Raw genomic sequence first — 17,361 nt, 5'->3', positions numbered from 1 at the left:
TCGGGGCAGGGCCGGGGTGGGGCCAGCACAAGGAAGGGGGCGGGGCAGGGCAGGGGCTGAGTCGGGGTGGGGCTGGCGGTGGGCAGGGGGCGGGGCCGGCACAAGGAAGGGGGCGGGGCCAGCACGGGGCCGGAGGCAGGGCAGTGTGGGCTGGGGGTTGGAGCAGGGGCGGGGCCGGCACAAGGAAGGGGGCGGGGCCAGCACGGGGCCGGAGGCAGGGCAGTGTGGGCTGGGGGTTGGAGCAGGGGCGGGGCCGGCACAAGGAAGGGGGTGGGGCAGGGCAGGGGCTGAGTCGGGGCAGGGCCGGGGTGGGGCTGGCGGTGGGCAGGGGGCCACGTGGGGCAGAACTGTGGGGCCGTGGGAAGTTACGAGGGGACCACAGAGGGTTACGAGGCGGAGGCCACGATGGGGGGAGGGGAGCAGGGGTCACAGGGAGGGGTCGCGGGGGCTGACGGGGCAGGAGAGCAGGGCAGGGCCATACAAAGGGGCAGGGAGCCGGCTCAGGGGGAGACATTCAGCGTCCCACCCCCCAGCCGGGGGCCAGAGCAGCCAGCAGGTTGGGGGCGGTGACGTCGTCGCTGAGCACAGACACCACGGGGGGCACGGGGAGGTTATGGGGCAAATCCCCCGATTTATTGGGACGGTTTATGCACACACCACGATCCCAGTGTGGACAGAGCCAGGGGCCCGGGTGGGTTCACCAGGAAGGTTCACACACAAATATTGACAATGGGGGGGGCTGCGGGCGAGTGAGGCCTGGGGGAGGTGTGTGGAAGACGACAGTCTGTGCCTGCCCCCACCCCATAGCACCGTCCCCTCCCGCACAGGGCTGGGCAGATCCCCGCTGCGGCTCCCCTTCCGGACCGGGCCGCACCGGCCACGCCAGACCTGGTGCTCAGAGTAGAGAGCCCAGCCCCGTGCCGTGGGGCAGCGTATTCAGCCCCACGGGGGAGCCCAGCCCTGTGCTGTGGGGCGGGGTACTCGGCCCTGCTGGGGTGCCCAGCCCCGTGCTGTGGGGCAGGGTACTCGGCCCGACTGGGGAACCCAGCCCCGTGCTGTGGGGCAGGGTACTCGGCCCCGCTGGGGTGCCCAGCCCCGTGCTGTGGGGCAGCGTATTCAGCCCCACGGGGGAGCCCAGCCCCGTGCTGTGGGGCAGGGTACTCGGCCCCGCTGGGGTGCCCAGCCCCGTGCTGTGGGGCAGCGTATTCGGCCCCACTGGGGAACCCAGCCCCGTGCTGTGGGGCAGCGTATTCAGCCCCATGGGGGAGCCCAGCCCTGTGCTGTGGGGCAGGGTACTCGGCCCGACTGGGGAACCCAGCCCTGTGCTGTGGGGCAGGGTACTCGGCCCTGCTGGAGAGCCCAGCCCCGTGCTGTGGGGCAGGGTACTCAGCCCCACTGGGGAACCCAGCCCCGTGCTGTGGGGCAGGGTACTCGGCCCCGCGGGGGAGCCCAGCCCCGTGCTGTGGGGCAGGGTACTCGGCCCGACTGGGGAACCCAGCCCTGTGCTGTGGGGCAGGGTACTCGGCCCCGCTGGGGTGCCCAGCCCCGTGCTGTGGGGCAGCGTATTCGGCCCCGCGGGGGAGCCCAGCCCCGTGCTGTGGGGCAGGGTACTCGGCCCCGCTGGGGTGCCCAGCCCCGTGCTGTGGGGCAGGGTACTCGGCCCGACTGGGGAACCCAGCCCTGTGCTGTGGGGCAGTGTACTCGGCCCCGCTGGAGAGCCCAGCCCCGTGCTGTGGGGCAGGGTACTCGGCCCCGCTGGGGAGCCCAGCCCCGTGCTGTGGGGCAGGGTACTCGGCCCCGCTGGGGAGCCCAGCCCCGTGCTGTGGGGCAGGGTACTCGGCCCCGCTGGGGTGCCCAGCCCTGTGCTGTGGGGCAGCGTATTCGGCCCCACTGGGGAGCCCAGCGCCAGGCTAGCAGGGTGGTGGGGGCCATGTCTCCTTATCTCGGGCTCTCTGAGAGCCCCCACCCACAGCCAGGGCCCCACGAAGGGACCCGCTGGGGGGCAGAGACAGAGGCAGCTGGTCCCTGGCCCCACGCGGCTACGGCACGTTGACATAGTCGTAGTCGGGTTTCTGCTCGTCCAGCGAGGCTGCGAGGGAGAGAGAGAGAGAGAGAGAGAGAGAGAACCGTGGGCTCACCCCCAGGGAGGGGGTGCAGGCGTCGGGACTCGGGGCTGGGGGTCCCCGCCGGTCTGGGGGGCTATGGCTGCCTGGTGCACCCAGCCTGGGGTTCTTCCCACGGCCCAGCAGACAGTGCATGTCCGGTGCCTGCGGGGTCGGGGAGAACCCCACAGGGCCTGGGGGCGGATGGGTCGCACTTGGGGGGCGGGGAGGGGGGCAGGGTTCTTACGGGGTTTCGGCTCCTTGTCGTCCACGTTCGCGTAGGAGACATTCTCACCTACCCGGGAGAGAGGAAGGGGACTGTGGGTGAGTGAAGCCTGCCCGCCCGGGGGCAGGACTGGGGTGACACGGAGCGGGCTCCCCTGCGGGCCTCTGGCAGGGCAGGAAATGTTCCCTGTGGGACCCCAGGGGGCAGCGTGCTTGGGAGATGCACACCTGCATAATCCCCCTTGTGCGTGCAAACCGTGCGTGCGTGTGAAAGGGACACGTGTGCCCAGGCTGGCGAGGGCGAGTCACACGGTGCGTCCTCACAGGCAGCACACACGGGGCGTGAAGGCGGGACCCCGGCGACCCCAGCCCGCCCAGCCCGGCTAGGAGCAGCTGCAGCCTCGTGAGCCCGTCGCATGGAGCAGCCGCTTGGGGGCACGTTCCCACCCGGGGGACAATGCACATGCCAGTCAATGCACACCCTGCAGGAGTCACACACACACAGGGGCTGCACACACACACTCACACGCCAGGGTGTACACAGACACACACACACACAGGGGCTGCACACACACACTCACACGCCAGGGTGTACACACACACACTCACACACTCACATGCCAGGGTGTACACAGACACACACACACACACACACTCACACGCCAGGGTGTACACAGACACACACACACACACACACGCCAGGGTGTACACAGACACACACACACACACTCACACGCCAGGGTGTACACAGACACACACACACACAGGGGCTGCACACACACACTCACACGCCAGGGTGTACACACACACACACACACTCACACGCCAGGGTGTACACAGACACACACACACACACTCACACGCCAGGGTGTACACAGACACACAGACACACACACACAGGGGCTGCACACACACACTCACACGCCAGGGTGTACACAGACACTCACGCGCACACACACACAGGTGCTGCACACAGGCACACACACTGTAGAACTGATAAATGAAATTGTTTTTAATTGTTCACTTTATTAATGTAACTTCTGCTCACCAGTCACTACACTTGCCTACACTGTAACTTCTGTTCACTGTTTGCCATAGTGTAATTCAAACCCCATTTTAAAATGCTCACTCCATTTTCTAAGAGATTCCTCCAACCTTCAGTTTTGCAAACCCTGCTGTAATCTTGTTAGTTAGTTTAGCTGTGTGACTGAGGCATGTATGGATGATGGAATCAACCTCCAGCCCCAGCCTGTCCTGATGAAACAGAGTTCAAACCCCACCGGCTGAAGCTGCAGACAAGAGCCCTAACAACGTAAGCAGAGTCCACCCTAAAAAGAAAAGGTGCAATAGAAGGAAGATCAAAGCCAGGTCCCAGGCTGACAGTCGCCTGCAATTGACGGGTGATCGATCACCAAACCCAGAGGCAGCGGGACACAGCAAGACCTACAGACTCTGGGCTTGGCTACACTTACGGTTTGCAGCGCTGGTAGTTTGCAGCGCTGGTGTGTGGCCACACTCACAGCTACCAGCGCTGGTGTGTGGCCACATTTGCAGCATTTCCAGCGCTGTTGGGAGTGATGCATTATGGGCAGCTATCCCAGCATTCAAGTGGCCGCAACGTGCTTTTCAAAAGAGGGGGGTGGAGTGGGGTCTAGTGTGACAGGGAGCGGGGGGAGAGAGAGAGTGGATTTTTGGAGCCAACACTGTGTGTTAGCTTCCTGACTTGAAAAATCAGAACATTTTTCTGACCCCTTAGTCTTAACTCTTAGGGCTTGGCTACACTTACAAATTTACAGCGCTGCAGCAGGGTGTGAAAACACACCCTCTGCAGCGCTGCAAATTGCGGCGCTACAAAGCGCCAGTGTAGTGAAAGCCCCAGCGCTGGGAGCCGCGCTCCCAGCGCTGTCCGTTATTCCCCACAGGGAGGTGAAGTACGGACAGCGCTGGGAGAGCTCTCTCCCAGCACTGGCGCTTTGACTACACTTAGCGCTTCAAAGCGCTGCCGCGGCAGCGCTTTGAAATGCAAGTGTAGCCAAAGCCTTAATTGCAAACAGCCTGCAGGCAACACGACTCCCCACTGTTTCCCTGCCTGCCTCTATTTGATAGTTTACAGCCAGGTACAGATGATCACAGCAAACAGGAGCTTTGTTTGTTTTTTAGATAAGCGGCAACGGAGGAGCTCCACAGAGCTCGTTCACAACAGGGAGGAGGATCTCATTTGATTGTTCACAGATTGATCACAGCAAACAGGAGCTGATAAGCAGCTCCGGTAGAAACGGAGCTCCGGAGGTTCACAACAAAACAAAGAGAGGCTGCATAACAAAACAAAGGGAGTAATTTAGTTAAAAGCATTCTGGGATATCTCCTTATTCCCTGGAGGCCAATAAAAGCGCTGGTGTGTGTCCACACTTGATGAGCAGCGCTGGATCACCAGCGCTGCAATCGCTACACCCCAACCCGGCCAGGTGTACAGCCAGCGCTGCAGCCAGGGAGTTGCAGCGCTGGATGTGCCTTGCAGGTGTGGACGGTTACTAATTGCAGTGCTGGAAAGCCTCTACCAGCGCTGCAACTTGCAAGTGTAGCCAAGCCCTCTGGATTCAAACTAAAGCCTACAAAAAGGACGGGTGAGATGGGAGACTTTGGAGGGGAACATTCTGCTGCCAACATGGAAAGGCATCGGTGCAGGCCCAACAGAGACCCAGCCAGTCCTTGCGCCCGGCTTTCCTGGCCAGTTACCGCCCCGAGCTACCAACCCAAGCTGGGAAATCAAGCCACAAACTCAAGCTGTGTCCAGGACTGGTAACTATGCAGCAGCTGCAGAACATCTGATGGGTGTGGTGTGTGTGTGTGTAGGTATTGGGTATAATGTGTGTGTATAAGGATTAAGATATTAGTTATTGGTCGTAAATCAAATTATCATAATAAATGTGGCATCTTTGTCTTGCCCCCTGAAAAGATCCTGTGTAGTTTTGTCTGTACGACAACACGCACACAGGGGCTGCACACACACGCGCACGCACAAACACACACACACACACACACACATAAGAACGGCCGTACCGGGTCAGACCAAAGGTCCATCTAGCCCAGTATCTGTCTACCGACAGTGGCCAATGCCAGGTGCCCCTGAGGGAGTGAACCTAACAGGCAATGATCAAGTGATCTCTCTCCTGCCATCCATCTCCATCCTCTGACGAACAGAGGCTAGGGACACCATTCTTACCCATCCTGGCTAATAGCCATTTATGGACTTAGCCACCATGAATTTATCCAGTCCCCTTTTAAACATTGTTATAGTCCTAGCCTTCACAACCTCCTCAGGTAAGGAGTTCCACAAGTTGACTGTGCGCTGCGTGAAGAAGAACTTCCTTTTATTTGTTTTAAACCTGCTGCCTATTAATTTCATTTGGTGACCCCTAGTTCTTGTCTTATGGGAATAAGTAAATAACTTTTCCTTATCCACTTTCTCAACATCACTCATGATTTTATAGACCTCTATCATGTCCCCCCTTAGTCTTCTCTTTTCCAAGCTGAAGAGTCCTAGCCTCTTTAATCTTTCCTCGTATGGGACCCTCTCCAAACCCCTAATCATTTTAGTTGCCCTTTTCTGAACCTTTTCTAGTGCTAGAATATCTTTTTTGAGGTGAGGAGACCACATCTGTACACAGTATTCGAGATGTGGGCGTACCATGGATTTATATAAGGGCAATAATATATTCTCAGTCTTATTCTCTATCCCCTTTTTAATGATTCCTAACATCCTGTTTGCTTTTTTGACCGCCTCTGCACACTGCGTGGACATCTTCAGAGAACTATCCACGATGACTCCAAGATCTCTTTCCTGATTAGTTGTAGCTAAATTAGCCCCCATCATGTTGTATGTATAGTTGGGGTTATTTTTTCCAATGTGCATTACTTTACATTTATCCACATTAAATTTCATTTGCCATTTTGTTGCCCAATCACTTAGTTTTGTGAGATCTTTTTGAAGTTCGTCACAGTCTGCTTTGGTCTCACATACTCACAGGGGATGCACACATGCACTCACATGCCTGGGTTTGCACACACACACACACACACACACAGGGGCTGCACACGCACACTCACCGGGGATGCACACATACTCACATGCACACAGGGGCTGCACACACGCACCAGGGTGTGCACACTCACACACACAGGGGCTGCACACACACACACACACACCAGGGTGTGCGCACACGCACACACATGCACTTACCCTCGTCGGGACTGGGGCCCTGCTGCCTGTGGGGCCCGGCTCTCTCGGCCCCCAGTGGAAGCACCTCCCTGCAGATGGGGAGGGAGCAGTGGGGTGACCGTGTGGATGGAGCAGGGGCCCAGCCTCCCCCCCCCCAGGGTGATGTGTTCAGGAAGGGGTCAGGCCCTACACACACCCGAGGGCCCAGAGACACCCCCCCCGAGCTGAGTGTCCCCCCCCAGCTCACCCTGTCCCCCCCCGGCCAGGGCGCAGCCCCCAGTACTCACAGATACTCCTTGTCCTTCTCCACGGAGCCTGCAAAGCACAAGGCAGGGGAGTGGGGTGAGAGGCCGCGGCTGGGCACACGGATCGGGGGCCGTCAGCACCCGCACACAGCGCCCCGCCCAGGGCGGGCCGGCCCCAGGCTGCCCCCCGGCAATGGAACGTGGGGCACCAGCCCAGCCTGTGTGGGGGGCGTCCCCATGGCTCAGCATGGGCCAAACTCGCGACACCCCCCACCTCCATGGTGCCTTTGCTGAGGTGCCCTCAGTGGGGAACATTCCCACTTGGGGGTGTTGGTAACCCAGGAGCCCCCAAAACTCTGCTTTAGCAGGAATCTAGGATGGGGCATGTGGGGTGCACCCATGGATAGATGGAGGGGGGTGTCTGGGGATAGATGGGTGGGTAAACAGAGGGGTGGGGCAGGGTCCCTCTCAGAAGGGCCAGAGAGGGGTTTCTAACAGGAGGGGGGCAGGGCAGTGGGCAGGGTCTCTATGGAGGCAGGGGTGTGGGGCAGGGTCTCTATGGGGGCAGAGCAGTGGGGCAGGGTCTCTGTTGGGGGAAGAAGGGTGCAGCAGGGTCTCTATGGGGCAGAGCAGTGGGGCAGGGTCTCTATGGGGCAGGATCTCTATGGGGCAGGGCAGTGGGGCAGGGTCTCTATGGGGGCAGGGGTGTGAGGCAGGGTCTCTATGGGGGCAGAGCAGTGGGGCAGGATCTCTATGGGGTCAGGAGGGTGGGGCAGGGTCTCTAGGGGGCAGGGTCTCTGTTGGGGGAAGAAGGGTGCAGCAGGGTCTCTATGGGGCAGAGCAGTGGGGCAGGGTCTCTGTTGGGGCAGGGGAGTGGGGCAGGGTCTCTATGGGGCAGGGTCTCACAGGGGGCCCGGCTGGGGTCCATGTCTCACTTACTTCCCCCATTGGCACCCTGCAGATTCACATAGTCCTCCTCGGAGTCTGAGAGAGAGACGCAGCCTGAGTCGCCCGGCCCCACGGCCTGGGGGCAGAGCAAAGTGCTCCCGCCCCACACCCTCCCCTGCCCCCCACCACTCTCCCATCCCCCCCCGCACCCCTCCTGCCAACCTCAGCCTCCCCCCACAGCGCTGGGCTGGGGACGGGACTTGGGGTGCAGAGCCAGGAGACCCCCCCCAATCACGTCCTCCCCCCCCCAGCACTCACTGATGTTCACGTAGCTCCCGTGACTGTCCACGTCTGCCGAGAAACACAGGGGGTTAGACACAGACACGGGGGTGCAGCCGGGGCACGGGGAGCGGGAGCGGGGCTGCCCCCAGCCCCCCAGCACAGGCTGGGTCTCCATTCCCCCAGGCCCCACTCACCGGTGCCAGATTCCCGGGCCTGCTTCAGGGACTCAAAGACCCTGTGGGGAGGAAGGAGTGGGGTCAGAGCGGGGGGGTTCCTGGCCCCCCAGCCCCAGATGGGACCCCCACTGCACCCCTGCCCCAGACGGGATCCCCACTGCACCCCTGCCTAGCTGCGACCCCCTCCCCTCCCCAGCCAGGACCCCCTCCCCTCCCCAGCCGGGACCCCCACTGCACCCCTGCCTAGCTGCGACCCCCTCCCCAGCCGGGACCCCCTCCCCTCCCCTGCCGGGACCCCCACTGCACCCCTGCCTAGCTGCGACCCCCTCCCCAGCCGGGACCCCCTCCCCTCCCCTGCCGGGACCCCCACTGCACCCCTGCCTAGCTGGGACCCCCACCCCAGCCGGGACCCCCTCCCCTCCCCTGCCGGGACCCCCACTGCACCCCCGCCTAGCTGCGACCCCCTCCCCAGCCGGGACCCCCTCCCAGCCCCAGCCGGGACCCCCACTGCACCCCTGCCTAGCTGGGACCCCCTCCCCTCTCCAGCCGGGACCCCCTCCCTGCCCCAGCCGGGACCCCCACTGCACCCCTCCCTAGCTGGGACCCCCTCCCCAGCCGGGACCCCCCCCTCCCCTGCCCAGCCAGAGCCCTCCCGGCTAACTGGGACTCCACACCAAGTAGCCAGCTCCTGGGCAGGGCCGGTGGCCCCCTTGGGGATGCGACCCCTAGACGGGGCTGGGGAAGGCCGGGGGAGCAGTGTGGGCAGAGGGGAGCCCTGGCGTGGGCAGGGGTTTGACACCTACGGGGTCTGCCGCGACTCTGTCCACGGGGCAGGAGCTGTGAGGAGAGAGGGGGAGAGACGGTGACTCCCACGCAGAGACGCGAGCCCCCCGCCCCGCACACGGGGGCACGGCAGCCGGCCGGGCAGGCTCTATGCCAGACACTGGCTGCCACCTCTGGGTCCCGGCCTGGGCAGCTCTGTCCCGTTCTGCCGCACTGCAGGGTGGTGGCAGCGGTGGGGAGCTGCAGTGCAGGGGTGGGGGGCTGCGCAGTGCGTTTCAGGCCTGTTGTCTGGGGTGGGTGTGTCTTGGGGGCGTGTACTGTGGGGGGGGTGATGCAGGGGGGCGTGTCTGGGGGTGTGTAGTGCAGGGTGCGTGTCTCAGGGCTGCAAGTTTCGGGGTGTGTAGTGCAGGGGGTGTGATGCAGGGTGCATGTCTGGGGGTGCGACGCAGGATGCGTGTTTTGGGGTGCAATGCAGGGTGCATGTCTGGGGGTTCATAGTGCAGGGGTGCGTAGTGCAGGGTGTGTGTCTCAGGGTGTGTAGTGCAGGGGTGCGATGTAGGGTGCATGTCTGGGGGTGCTACGCAGGATGCGTGTTTTGGGGTGCAACGCAGGGTGCATAGTGCAGGGGTGCGTAGTGCAGGGTGTGTGTCTCAGGGTGTGTAGTGCAGGGGTGCGATGTAGGGTGCATGTCTGGGGGTGCGACGCAGGATGCGTGTTTTGGGGTGCAATGCAGGGTGCATGTCTGGGGGTGTAATGCAGGATGCGTGTCTCGGGGTGCGATGCAGGATGCGTGTCTCGGGGTGCGATGCAGGGTGTGTGTTTTGGGGTGCGAGTGCAGGGGTGTGATGCAGGATGCATGTCTCGGGGTGCGTAGTGCCAGGCGTGCGATGCAGGGTGCATGTCTGGGGGTGCGATGCAGGATGCGTGTTTCAGGGTGTGATGCAGGATACGTGTTTCGGGGTGCATAGTGCAGGGGTGTGATGCAGGATGCGTGTTTCGGGGTGCATAGTGCCAGGCGTGCGATGCAGGGTGCGTGTCTGGGGGTGCGATGCAGGATGCGTGTTTCAGGGTGTGATGCACGATGCGTGTTTTGGGGTGTGATGCAGGATGTGTGTTTTGGGGTGCGAGTGCAGGGGTGTGATGCAGGATGCGTGTCTCAAGGTGCGTAGTGCCAGGCGTGCGATGCAGGGTGCGTGTCTGGAGGTGCGATGCAGGATGCATGTTTCAGGGTGTGATGCAGGATACGTGTTTCGGGGTGTGTAGTGCCGGGGGCGCGATGCAGGATGCGTGTGTCATGGAGTGTGGGGGAGTCAGGGCCCTGCACCCCACTTCCTGCGATTCCCCGGGACTCTCAGCCAGCCAGTAACACAGCAGGTTTATTAGCCGACAGGACACAGTCCCAGGCAGGGCTTGTAGGTACAACCAGGACCCCTCAGCCAGGTCCCTCTGGGGGTTCAGGGAGCTTAGACCCCAGACTTGGCGTTCCCTGCGGCTTCCCAGCCAGCCCAAAACTGAAACTAAAACCCTGCCTGGCTCAGGTTACAGGCTCAGGTACCGTCCTTCACCTAAAGTCAGCCCCTGCTCTCCCACCCACCATGCAGACAGTCCCTACTGCGTCACAGCGTGTCTGGGGGTGCATAGTGCAGCGGTGCGCTGCAGGGTGCATGTCTGGGGGTGTGATGCAGGGTGCGTGTTTCGGGGTGCGACGCAGGGTGCGTGTTTCGGGGTGTGATGTAGGGTGCGTGTCTGGGGATGCGATGCAGGATGTGTGTTTTGGGGTGCATAGTGCGGGGTGTGATGCAGGATGCGTGTTTCAGGGTGCGATGCAGGGTGCATATCTGGGGGTGCATAGTGCAGCAGTGTGATGCAGGGTGTGTGTCTCGGGGTGCGTAGTGCAGGGGTGCGATGCAGGGTGCGTGTTTTGGGGTGCGATGCAGGGTGCGTGTTTTGGGGTGCGATGCAGGGTGCGTGTCTGGGGGTGCATAGTGTAGCGGTGCGATGCAGGGTGTGTGTCTCAGGGTGCGTAGTGCAGGGGTGTGATGCAGGGTGCATGTCTAGGGGTGTGATGCAGGGTGCGTGTTTCAGGGTGTGATGCAGGGTGCGTGTCTGCGGGTGCGATGCAGGGTGCGTGTTTTGGGGTGTGTAGTGCAGGGGTGTGATGCAGGATGCGTGTCTGTGGGTGTGATGCAGGGTGCGTGTTTTGGGGTGCATAGTGCGGGGTGCGATGCAGGATGCGTGTTTCAGGATGCGATGCAGGGTGCATGTCTAGGGGTGTGATGCAGGGTGCGTGTTTTGGGGTGCGATGCAGGGTGCGTGTTTTGGGGTGCGATGCAGGGTGCGTGTCTGGGAGTGCATAGTGCAGTGGTGTGATGCAGGGTGTGTGTCTCGGGGTGCGTAGTGCAGGGGTGCGATGCAGGGTGCATGTCTAGGGGTGTGATGCAGGATGCGTGTTTCAGGGTGCGATGCAGGATGCATGTTTCAGGGTGTGATGCAGGGTGCGTGTCTGTGGGTGCGATGCAGGGTGCGTGTTTTGGGGTATGTAGTGCAGGGGTGTGATGCAGGGTGCGTGTCTGCGGGTGTGATGCAGGGTGCGTGTTTTGGGGTGCATAGTGCGGGGTGCGATGCAGGATGCGTGTTTCAGGATGCGATGCAGGGTGCGTGTCTGGGGGTGCATAGTGCAGTGGTGCGCTGCAGGGTGTGTGTCTCGGGGTGTGTAGTGCAGGGGTGTGATGCAGGGTGCATGTCTAGGGGTGTGATGCAGGATGCGTGTTTCAGGGTGCGCTGCAGGGTGTGTGTTTTGGGGTGCGTAGAGCTGGGGGTGCAATGCAGGATGAGTTTCGGGGTGTGATGCAGGGTGTGTGGTGCCGGGGGTGCGCTGCAGGATGCGTGTTTCGGGGGTGCGCTGCAGGGTGTGTGTTTTTGGGTGCGTAGACCCGGGGGTGCGAAGCAGGATGCGTGTTTCGGGGTGTGATGCAGGGTGTGTAGTGCCGGGGGTGCGATGCAGGATGCGTGTTTCAGGGTGCGCTGCAGGGTGTGTGTTTTGGGGTGCGTAGAGCTGGGGGTGCAATGCAGGATGAGTTTCGGGGTGTGATGCAGGGTGTGTAGTGCCGGGGGTGTGCTGCAGGATGCGTGTTTCGGGGTGTGTAGTGCCGGGAGTGCGCTGCAGGATGCATGTTTCGGGGTGCATAGTGCAGGGTTGTGTGTCTCGGCGCTGCGTGTCTCTGAGGTGTGTCACATGTGGGCGCTCCGTGCGTCCCAGGATTGCCCGGGAGCTTTGGTCTCCGCCTGTCGCCGTGGTACTTACGATACTGGAAATCATCCTCGTCCTCGTCTAGAGAGAGGGGAAATGCGCCTGTGACACGAGCCCCGCAGCCCTCCGTCCCCCCGCCCCGCGGGCCCCCGTCACCCGCAGGGTGCCCAGGCCCGGCCGCCCCGGGCCCCAGGTCACACGTCTGTGCTGGAGACAGGCGGGAGAGGCCGGGGGGGAGCCCCAGACCGGCCTGTGGGGGCGGTTAAACCTGGGTGCTCAGTGCAGAGACGAGACGACTGGGGGCCGTTCAGGTAGGTTATGGGGGGCTGTAACCACGACGGGGCCCATTGTTCTGGCCCGAGGCAGGACAAACAGCGATGGGCGTCGTGGGCAGCCAGGGCGTGCGGTCGGACGCTAGCGAACCCGGTAACATTCAGCCTCGGGACGGGCTGGGGGGTCCCCATAACGGGGGGGTTCTTGGGGCTGCTCTGGGGTTCCTGGCCCTGCCTCGGCGCCAGCGCTGGACGTGGTGGTGGCCTCTCAAGGTCCCCTCCAGCCCCACATCTCTATCCAGCCTGCCCCCCGTCTCACCCCGCTCCCCGGGGGGACTCACTGTCCGTGCTCCTGGGGCCCACAGGAGGCCGTGGGCTTGCGGCGACACTGGTGCCAGCGGTGGGATCTGGGGGGAACAGGAGGGTGAGTTGTGCTGGGGGGCTCTGGCCCCCCCAGGGTAAGGAGCGGGGCAGCGGCCCTGCACCGGGGACTCACCGGAGATGTAGCGTGGCCCCAGCTCCGGAGGCGAGTCCCTGCAATACACAACGGGCAGAGGGGCAGCGTCTGGGGGGGCGGGGGCAGCTCCGGGGGGGGAGATGGGGAGGGGCAGCATCTGGGGGGCGGGGGCAGCTCCGGGGGGGGCAGACGGGGAGGGGCAGCGTCTGGGGGGTGGGGGCAGCTCCGGGGGGGGGGATATGGGGAGGGGCGGCATCATGGGGAAGGAGGGGCAGCTCTGCGGGGGAGGAAGGGGGGGTGTAGCACTTACCTGGGTTGTGGGCCCCATGGGGGGAAAACAGGAAGCTCTGGGGGGGGGGGGGGGGATGGGTCAGTGATGTCACCTCATTAACAAACAGCCCAAGCTCCCTCCCTCGCCACCCTCCCCCGCCCCTTGTGCCCCCCTGCTCCCCATCTCCCCTCCCCTCCCCCAGCCCTCAGCCCCATCTCCCTTCCCCTGCCCCTTGTACCCACCCATCCCCGTCTCCCTTCCCCCACCCCGAGCCCCCAGCCCTGTCTCCCCTCCCCCTCCCCTGTACCCCCCATCCCCCGTCACTCACTTCTCCGGCAGAGCCCGCAGAGCAGCAGGCAGCCCCCCAGGGGGACGAGCGCCCAGCCCCCCACCCAGCCACTCGCCGTGCCCTCGGCCCAGGCCATGGGCAGCTCTGTGGGGAGAGAAATGGGAGACAGACAGGTTAGAACAGCAGAGACACCCTCCCCCTGCCCCCGCCCCATGGGCGCTGTGCCGGGGCAGCCTGCAGTGCCCTGCCTGGACAGAGGGATGGCAAGACACGGCCCCCTCCCCCCCCAGGGGGCACAGCCCCCAGCCCCCGGCCCTGTAGCGGGCCCCAGCCCCCTGTGACGAAGTGGGGATTTTCTCATTATGTTGTAGGTGAGCCTATGTGAGTCTTACTGTTTGGCATGAGAGCCGTGTGTGCCTCAGTTTCCCTGTGTGCTGCACCAATACCCAGGTGGTGGGAATAGGGGTGTGTGACTTGCGGGGGCTGCTCCAGCTGCCTGCAGGGATGCTGTGGCCCCACCAGAGACCCAGGAGGGGGATGACACCAGGTGACTCTTAGCCTGGGCGAGACAAAGGCTGGAGGAGGAGCAATGGGCCGGGCAGGGGCCAGGCAGCTGGAAGCGAGTCGGTCTCGGCTGGCTTGGGGCGGGGGGGGCGGGACCAGCCCTGGCTCTGGGCCCCCCTCCCGCCAAGTTGGACTTGGCTGAAAGTCCCTGATTTCTGTGCTAACGAGCTCTGCCCTACGCTGCGTTCCTGTCGCCTAATAAACCTGGGTCTGACCTGGGAGCATTCAGCCTCCTCTGCCCCTCCGGGCGCTTCCCCCAGCGAGTCCGCCCAGCGGGGTCCTGGGGGGCCACAGGGTCCTGCCCCCCCACTGCGCAGTCAGACGTGACTCTCAGCCAGCCGGGGACACAGAGGTTTATTCGATGCCAGGAACAGGGTCTAACACAGAGCTTGTAGGTACCGCGAGCCGGACCCCTACGCTGTGTTCCTGTCATCGAATAAACCTCTGTGTCACTGGCTGGCTGGGAGTCACGTCTGACTGCGACGTGGGGGGGCAGGACCCTGTGGCCCCCCAGGACCCCGCCTGGGCGGACTCGCTGGGGGAAGCGCACGGAGGGGCAGAGGAGGCTGAATGCTCCCAGGAGAGACCCAGGAGGTGAAGCCGTGGGAGCTGCTTGCCCTGCAGACAGGCTGCTCCGAGGGAGAGGAGGCTCCCAGAGTCCTGCCTGGCTTGGTGGGGGCAGTCCCAGAGCAGCGCCCGGGGACCCCGGGACACCCCCGGCCCTGCAGCAGGCAGCGGCCCCAGGGCAGCCGGGGCAGGTGCTGCTACCCCACCGGGTGCCCCAGGCAGGCAGCTCCCTGGCAGCGCCCGCCCGTGGGCACCGCAGCCAGCCCAGGGCCGGGCGTCGTTAACCCCGCGGGTGCTGAGTGCCCACAAGGAAATAGGGCTCAGCGCCGGGCCGGGCGAGGCGAGAGGGCCGGGTGGGAAGCACTAGTGACACACCGAGGGGGCTGCCCCATTACGGGGGTGAAGGGCAGCACCCCGGCCTGGCCCTGAGCCCCTCGAGTCCGGTCCTCCCCTCCCCCACACGTTTCCACTGCCCGGCGGTGCAGGATGTGGTGAGGCAGCGGGGGGGCGGAGGGGGGCGGGAAGCGAGCAGGGGCCATCGGCCACGCTCTATTAGCACCAGTGGGGCCAGACCCCAGGTTGGCATCACTCGGCCGTAGCTCCATCGGAGTCAATGGGGCCTGGCCCTGGTCTGTGCCCCCTATGCCCCCCCATGTGGGGCCTGGCTCCCTGCCCCGCTCCGGCACTGAGCTGGCCCCGCATCCTTCCTGCATGGTGCCGACTGAGCTCTGGGACACAGCCCCCACCCCCCGCACTGTGGGGCTGGACAGCAGGGACAGGGCAGCTCCCCCCCCCGTGCCATGGGGCAGGACGGCAGGGACAGGGCAGCCCCCCATGTGCTGTGGGGCAGGATGGCAGGGACAGGGCAGCTCCCCCCCCACACTGTGGGGCTGGACAGCAGGGACAGGGCAGCCCCCCATGTGCTGTGGGGCAGGATGGCAGGGACAGGGCAGCTCCCCCCCCCCCCACGCTGTGGGGCAGGATGGCAGGGACAGGGCAGCTCCCCCCCCGTGCTGTGGGGCAGGATGGCAGGGACAGGGCAGCTCCCCCCCCCATGCTGTGGGGCTGGACCGCAGGGACAGGGCAGCCCCCCATGTGCTGTGGGGCAGGAGGGCAGGGACAGGGCAGCGCCCCCCCCCCCGTCCGGTGGGGCAGGTTGGCCGGGACAGGGCAGCTCCCCCCCCCCCCCCGTGCTGTGGGGCAGGACAGCAGGGACAGGGCAGCTCCCCCCCCCGTGCTGTGGGGCAGGACGGCAGGGCACCCCCAGCCCCCCACTCTGGCCCGACGGGTCGCTCACCTGCGCTCAGGAGTCTGGCTGTGAGTCTGCAGCAGGCGGGTGTGACAGCACATCGCCTGTACTGGGGCTTCCTGTCAGAGCGTCACCTCCCCCTGCCCCACAGCTGCCTGCCACTTCCGACAGGGCCCCCTGCTCGGGGGGCGGGGGGGTAGAGCCCCCCCTCCTCCCCTGGCCAGCACCCAGCGGGGCTCCATTGCCTTCCCTCGCCCTATCCTACCTCCTCCCTGCCGCACCACAGCCCCCCACAGCCCCCCACGGCCTCGGACCGCCTGCGGCCTCCCCCATCACCGCAGCCCCCCAGTTGCTATGGGGCAGGGCAGCCCCTCTGGCTGTGGGGCTGTTTTGTTGTGTGCTGTGCCTGGGCCAACAGGGACCTGATTCCTGCAAACCTCCCCCCACCCCCATGTACGCTCTATGGTTTGGGTGCTGCCCTCCCAGTGTGCCATGCCCTGACCCCCACGGGTTGTGGGGCAGGGCCAGGAGCCCAGGTTTCGGCTGCACCGACCGGCACAGTGCCCTGGGGGTACCAGCACTGTCCCCCTGCCCCACATTGCCCTGTGAGGCGCTGATGTGATGAAGTGGGGCTCTTGTTAATGTTTCCTCTGAATACTGTGTGGGTGCCTCAGTTTCCCCCATGCATTTCTTAAGTATCTAGGTGTGACGAAGTGGAGGATTTTCCTATCTTTTTGTGGTTTCCCAGGGGTGCCTGCACAGGGGGTGGGACTCAGTGTCCCCGGGTGTTGCTGGTTTAACGAGGGGAGGGGAGAGGGAGTTTGTTGGGACACAGGACCAGAGAGGGACTCGGGACCCCGGCCCGGCCTGGAGGATGGAGACCCAGCGACTGGTGACCTGGTGACCCGGAGACCCAGCTCAGGAGTCGCAGCCGGTTCTGGCCAGTGGGGGACAATGGGCTGCGGGGAGAGGACCCCGGTGACCTGACCAGCCGGCTCCAGCCAGAGGGGGGCTGAGAGCAGAGGAGACCCAGGCCTGCCTGTTTACGACCCTGTTTCCCTGGAGAGAAGCCAATGGACAGAGGGGGCCTGGGGCCGGGGGTATTGGAGGCCCAGCTGGGAAGCAGGGGGGCTCGGGGCTGGAGGGGGAGCAGGCAGAGCCCCCCTGGCTGCAGGGGGACTGGGATGTGCTGGGCTGGGGGAGGCCAGGCCTGAGGCCCTGAGAGTTTCCTGTGCTGGGTTCAGCTCTCAATAAACCCTCCTGTTTTACGCTGGGGGAGAGTCGCTCCGGGCGAGAGAACAGGGCGGGGGGGGGGGATCGTCCCCTTCGGGGGTTAGGAGGCCCGGGGGGCCCAGAGCGAGGGGACTCCCTGGGGGGCCCATGGCAGAGACAGACGTGCTGAGGCTCAGAGAGGTGCGGCTCCAGGAGGTGGAGAGGCCTGACCCCGGGAGAGAGGGGCCCCCCTGAGAAGGGCTGTCGCACTGAAAGGGCCCCCCCCCCCCGGACCGCACGGGGCCACAAG

General features: G+C 64.2%; 1 protein-coding gene across 1 annotated transcript; it reads right to left on the bottom strand.

The window, feature by feature from the left end:
- Nucleotides 1-474: 474 nt before the first annotated feature.
- On the bottom strand, nucleotides 475-13,600 carry LOC123368529. The gene is made up of 13 exons (XM_045013386.1): nucleotides 13,499-13,600; nucleotides 13,210-13,246; nucleotides 12,939-12,976; nucleotides 12,784-12,849; nucleotides 12,225-12,251; nucleotides 8,941-8,974; nucleotides 8,156-8,196; nucleotides 7,998-8,030; nucleotides 7,731-7,775; nucleotides 6,834-6,861; nucleotides 6,568-6,635; nucleotides 2,350-2,397; nucleotides 475-2,089 (listed from the first exon to the last, which is right to left on the bottom strand). The coding sequence occupies exons 1-13, from the start codon at nucleotides 13,593-13,595 to the stop codon at nucleotides 2,040-2,042; spliced, it is 612 nt and encodes a 203-aa protein (XP_044869321.1). The 5' UTR covers nucleotides 13,596-13,600; the 3' UTR covers nucleotides 475-2,039.
- Between the last annotated feature and the right edge of the window lie 3,761 nt (nucleotides 13,601-17,361).

Source organism: Mauremys mutica, chromosome 4 (genome assembly GCF_020497125.1).
Source record: "Mauremys mutica isolate MM-2020 ecotype Southern chromosome 4, ASM2049712v1, whole genome shotgun sequence".
In the NCBI taxonomy this organism is placed as follows: domain Eukaryota; kingdom Metazoa; phylum Chordata; order Testudines; family Geoemydidae; genus Mauremys; species Mauremys mutica.
Note: the sequence above shows the minus strand (reverse complement) of the source record. Positions and strands in the feature narration are given on the sequence as shown.

Coding starts and splice junctions, on each gene's coding strand:
- LOC123368529 (XM_045013386.1), bottom strand. CDS start 13,595: ATGGCCTGGGCCGAGGGCACGGCGAGTGGCTGGGTGGGGGGCTGGGCG. Junction 12,850..12,938: donor GGGGCCACGCTACATCTCCG/GTGAGTCCCCGG, acceptor TGTTCCCCCCAG/ATCCCACCGCTGGCACCAGT. Junction 8,975..12,224: donor CGAGGATGATTTCCAGTATC/GTAAGTACCACG, acceptor CTCTCCTCACAG/CTCCTGCCCCGTGGACAGAG.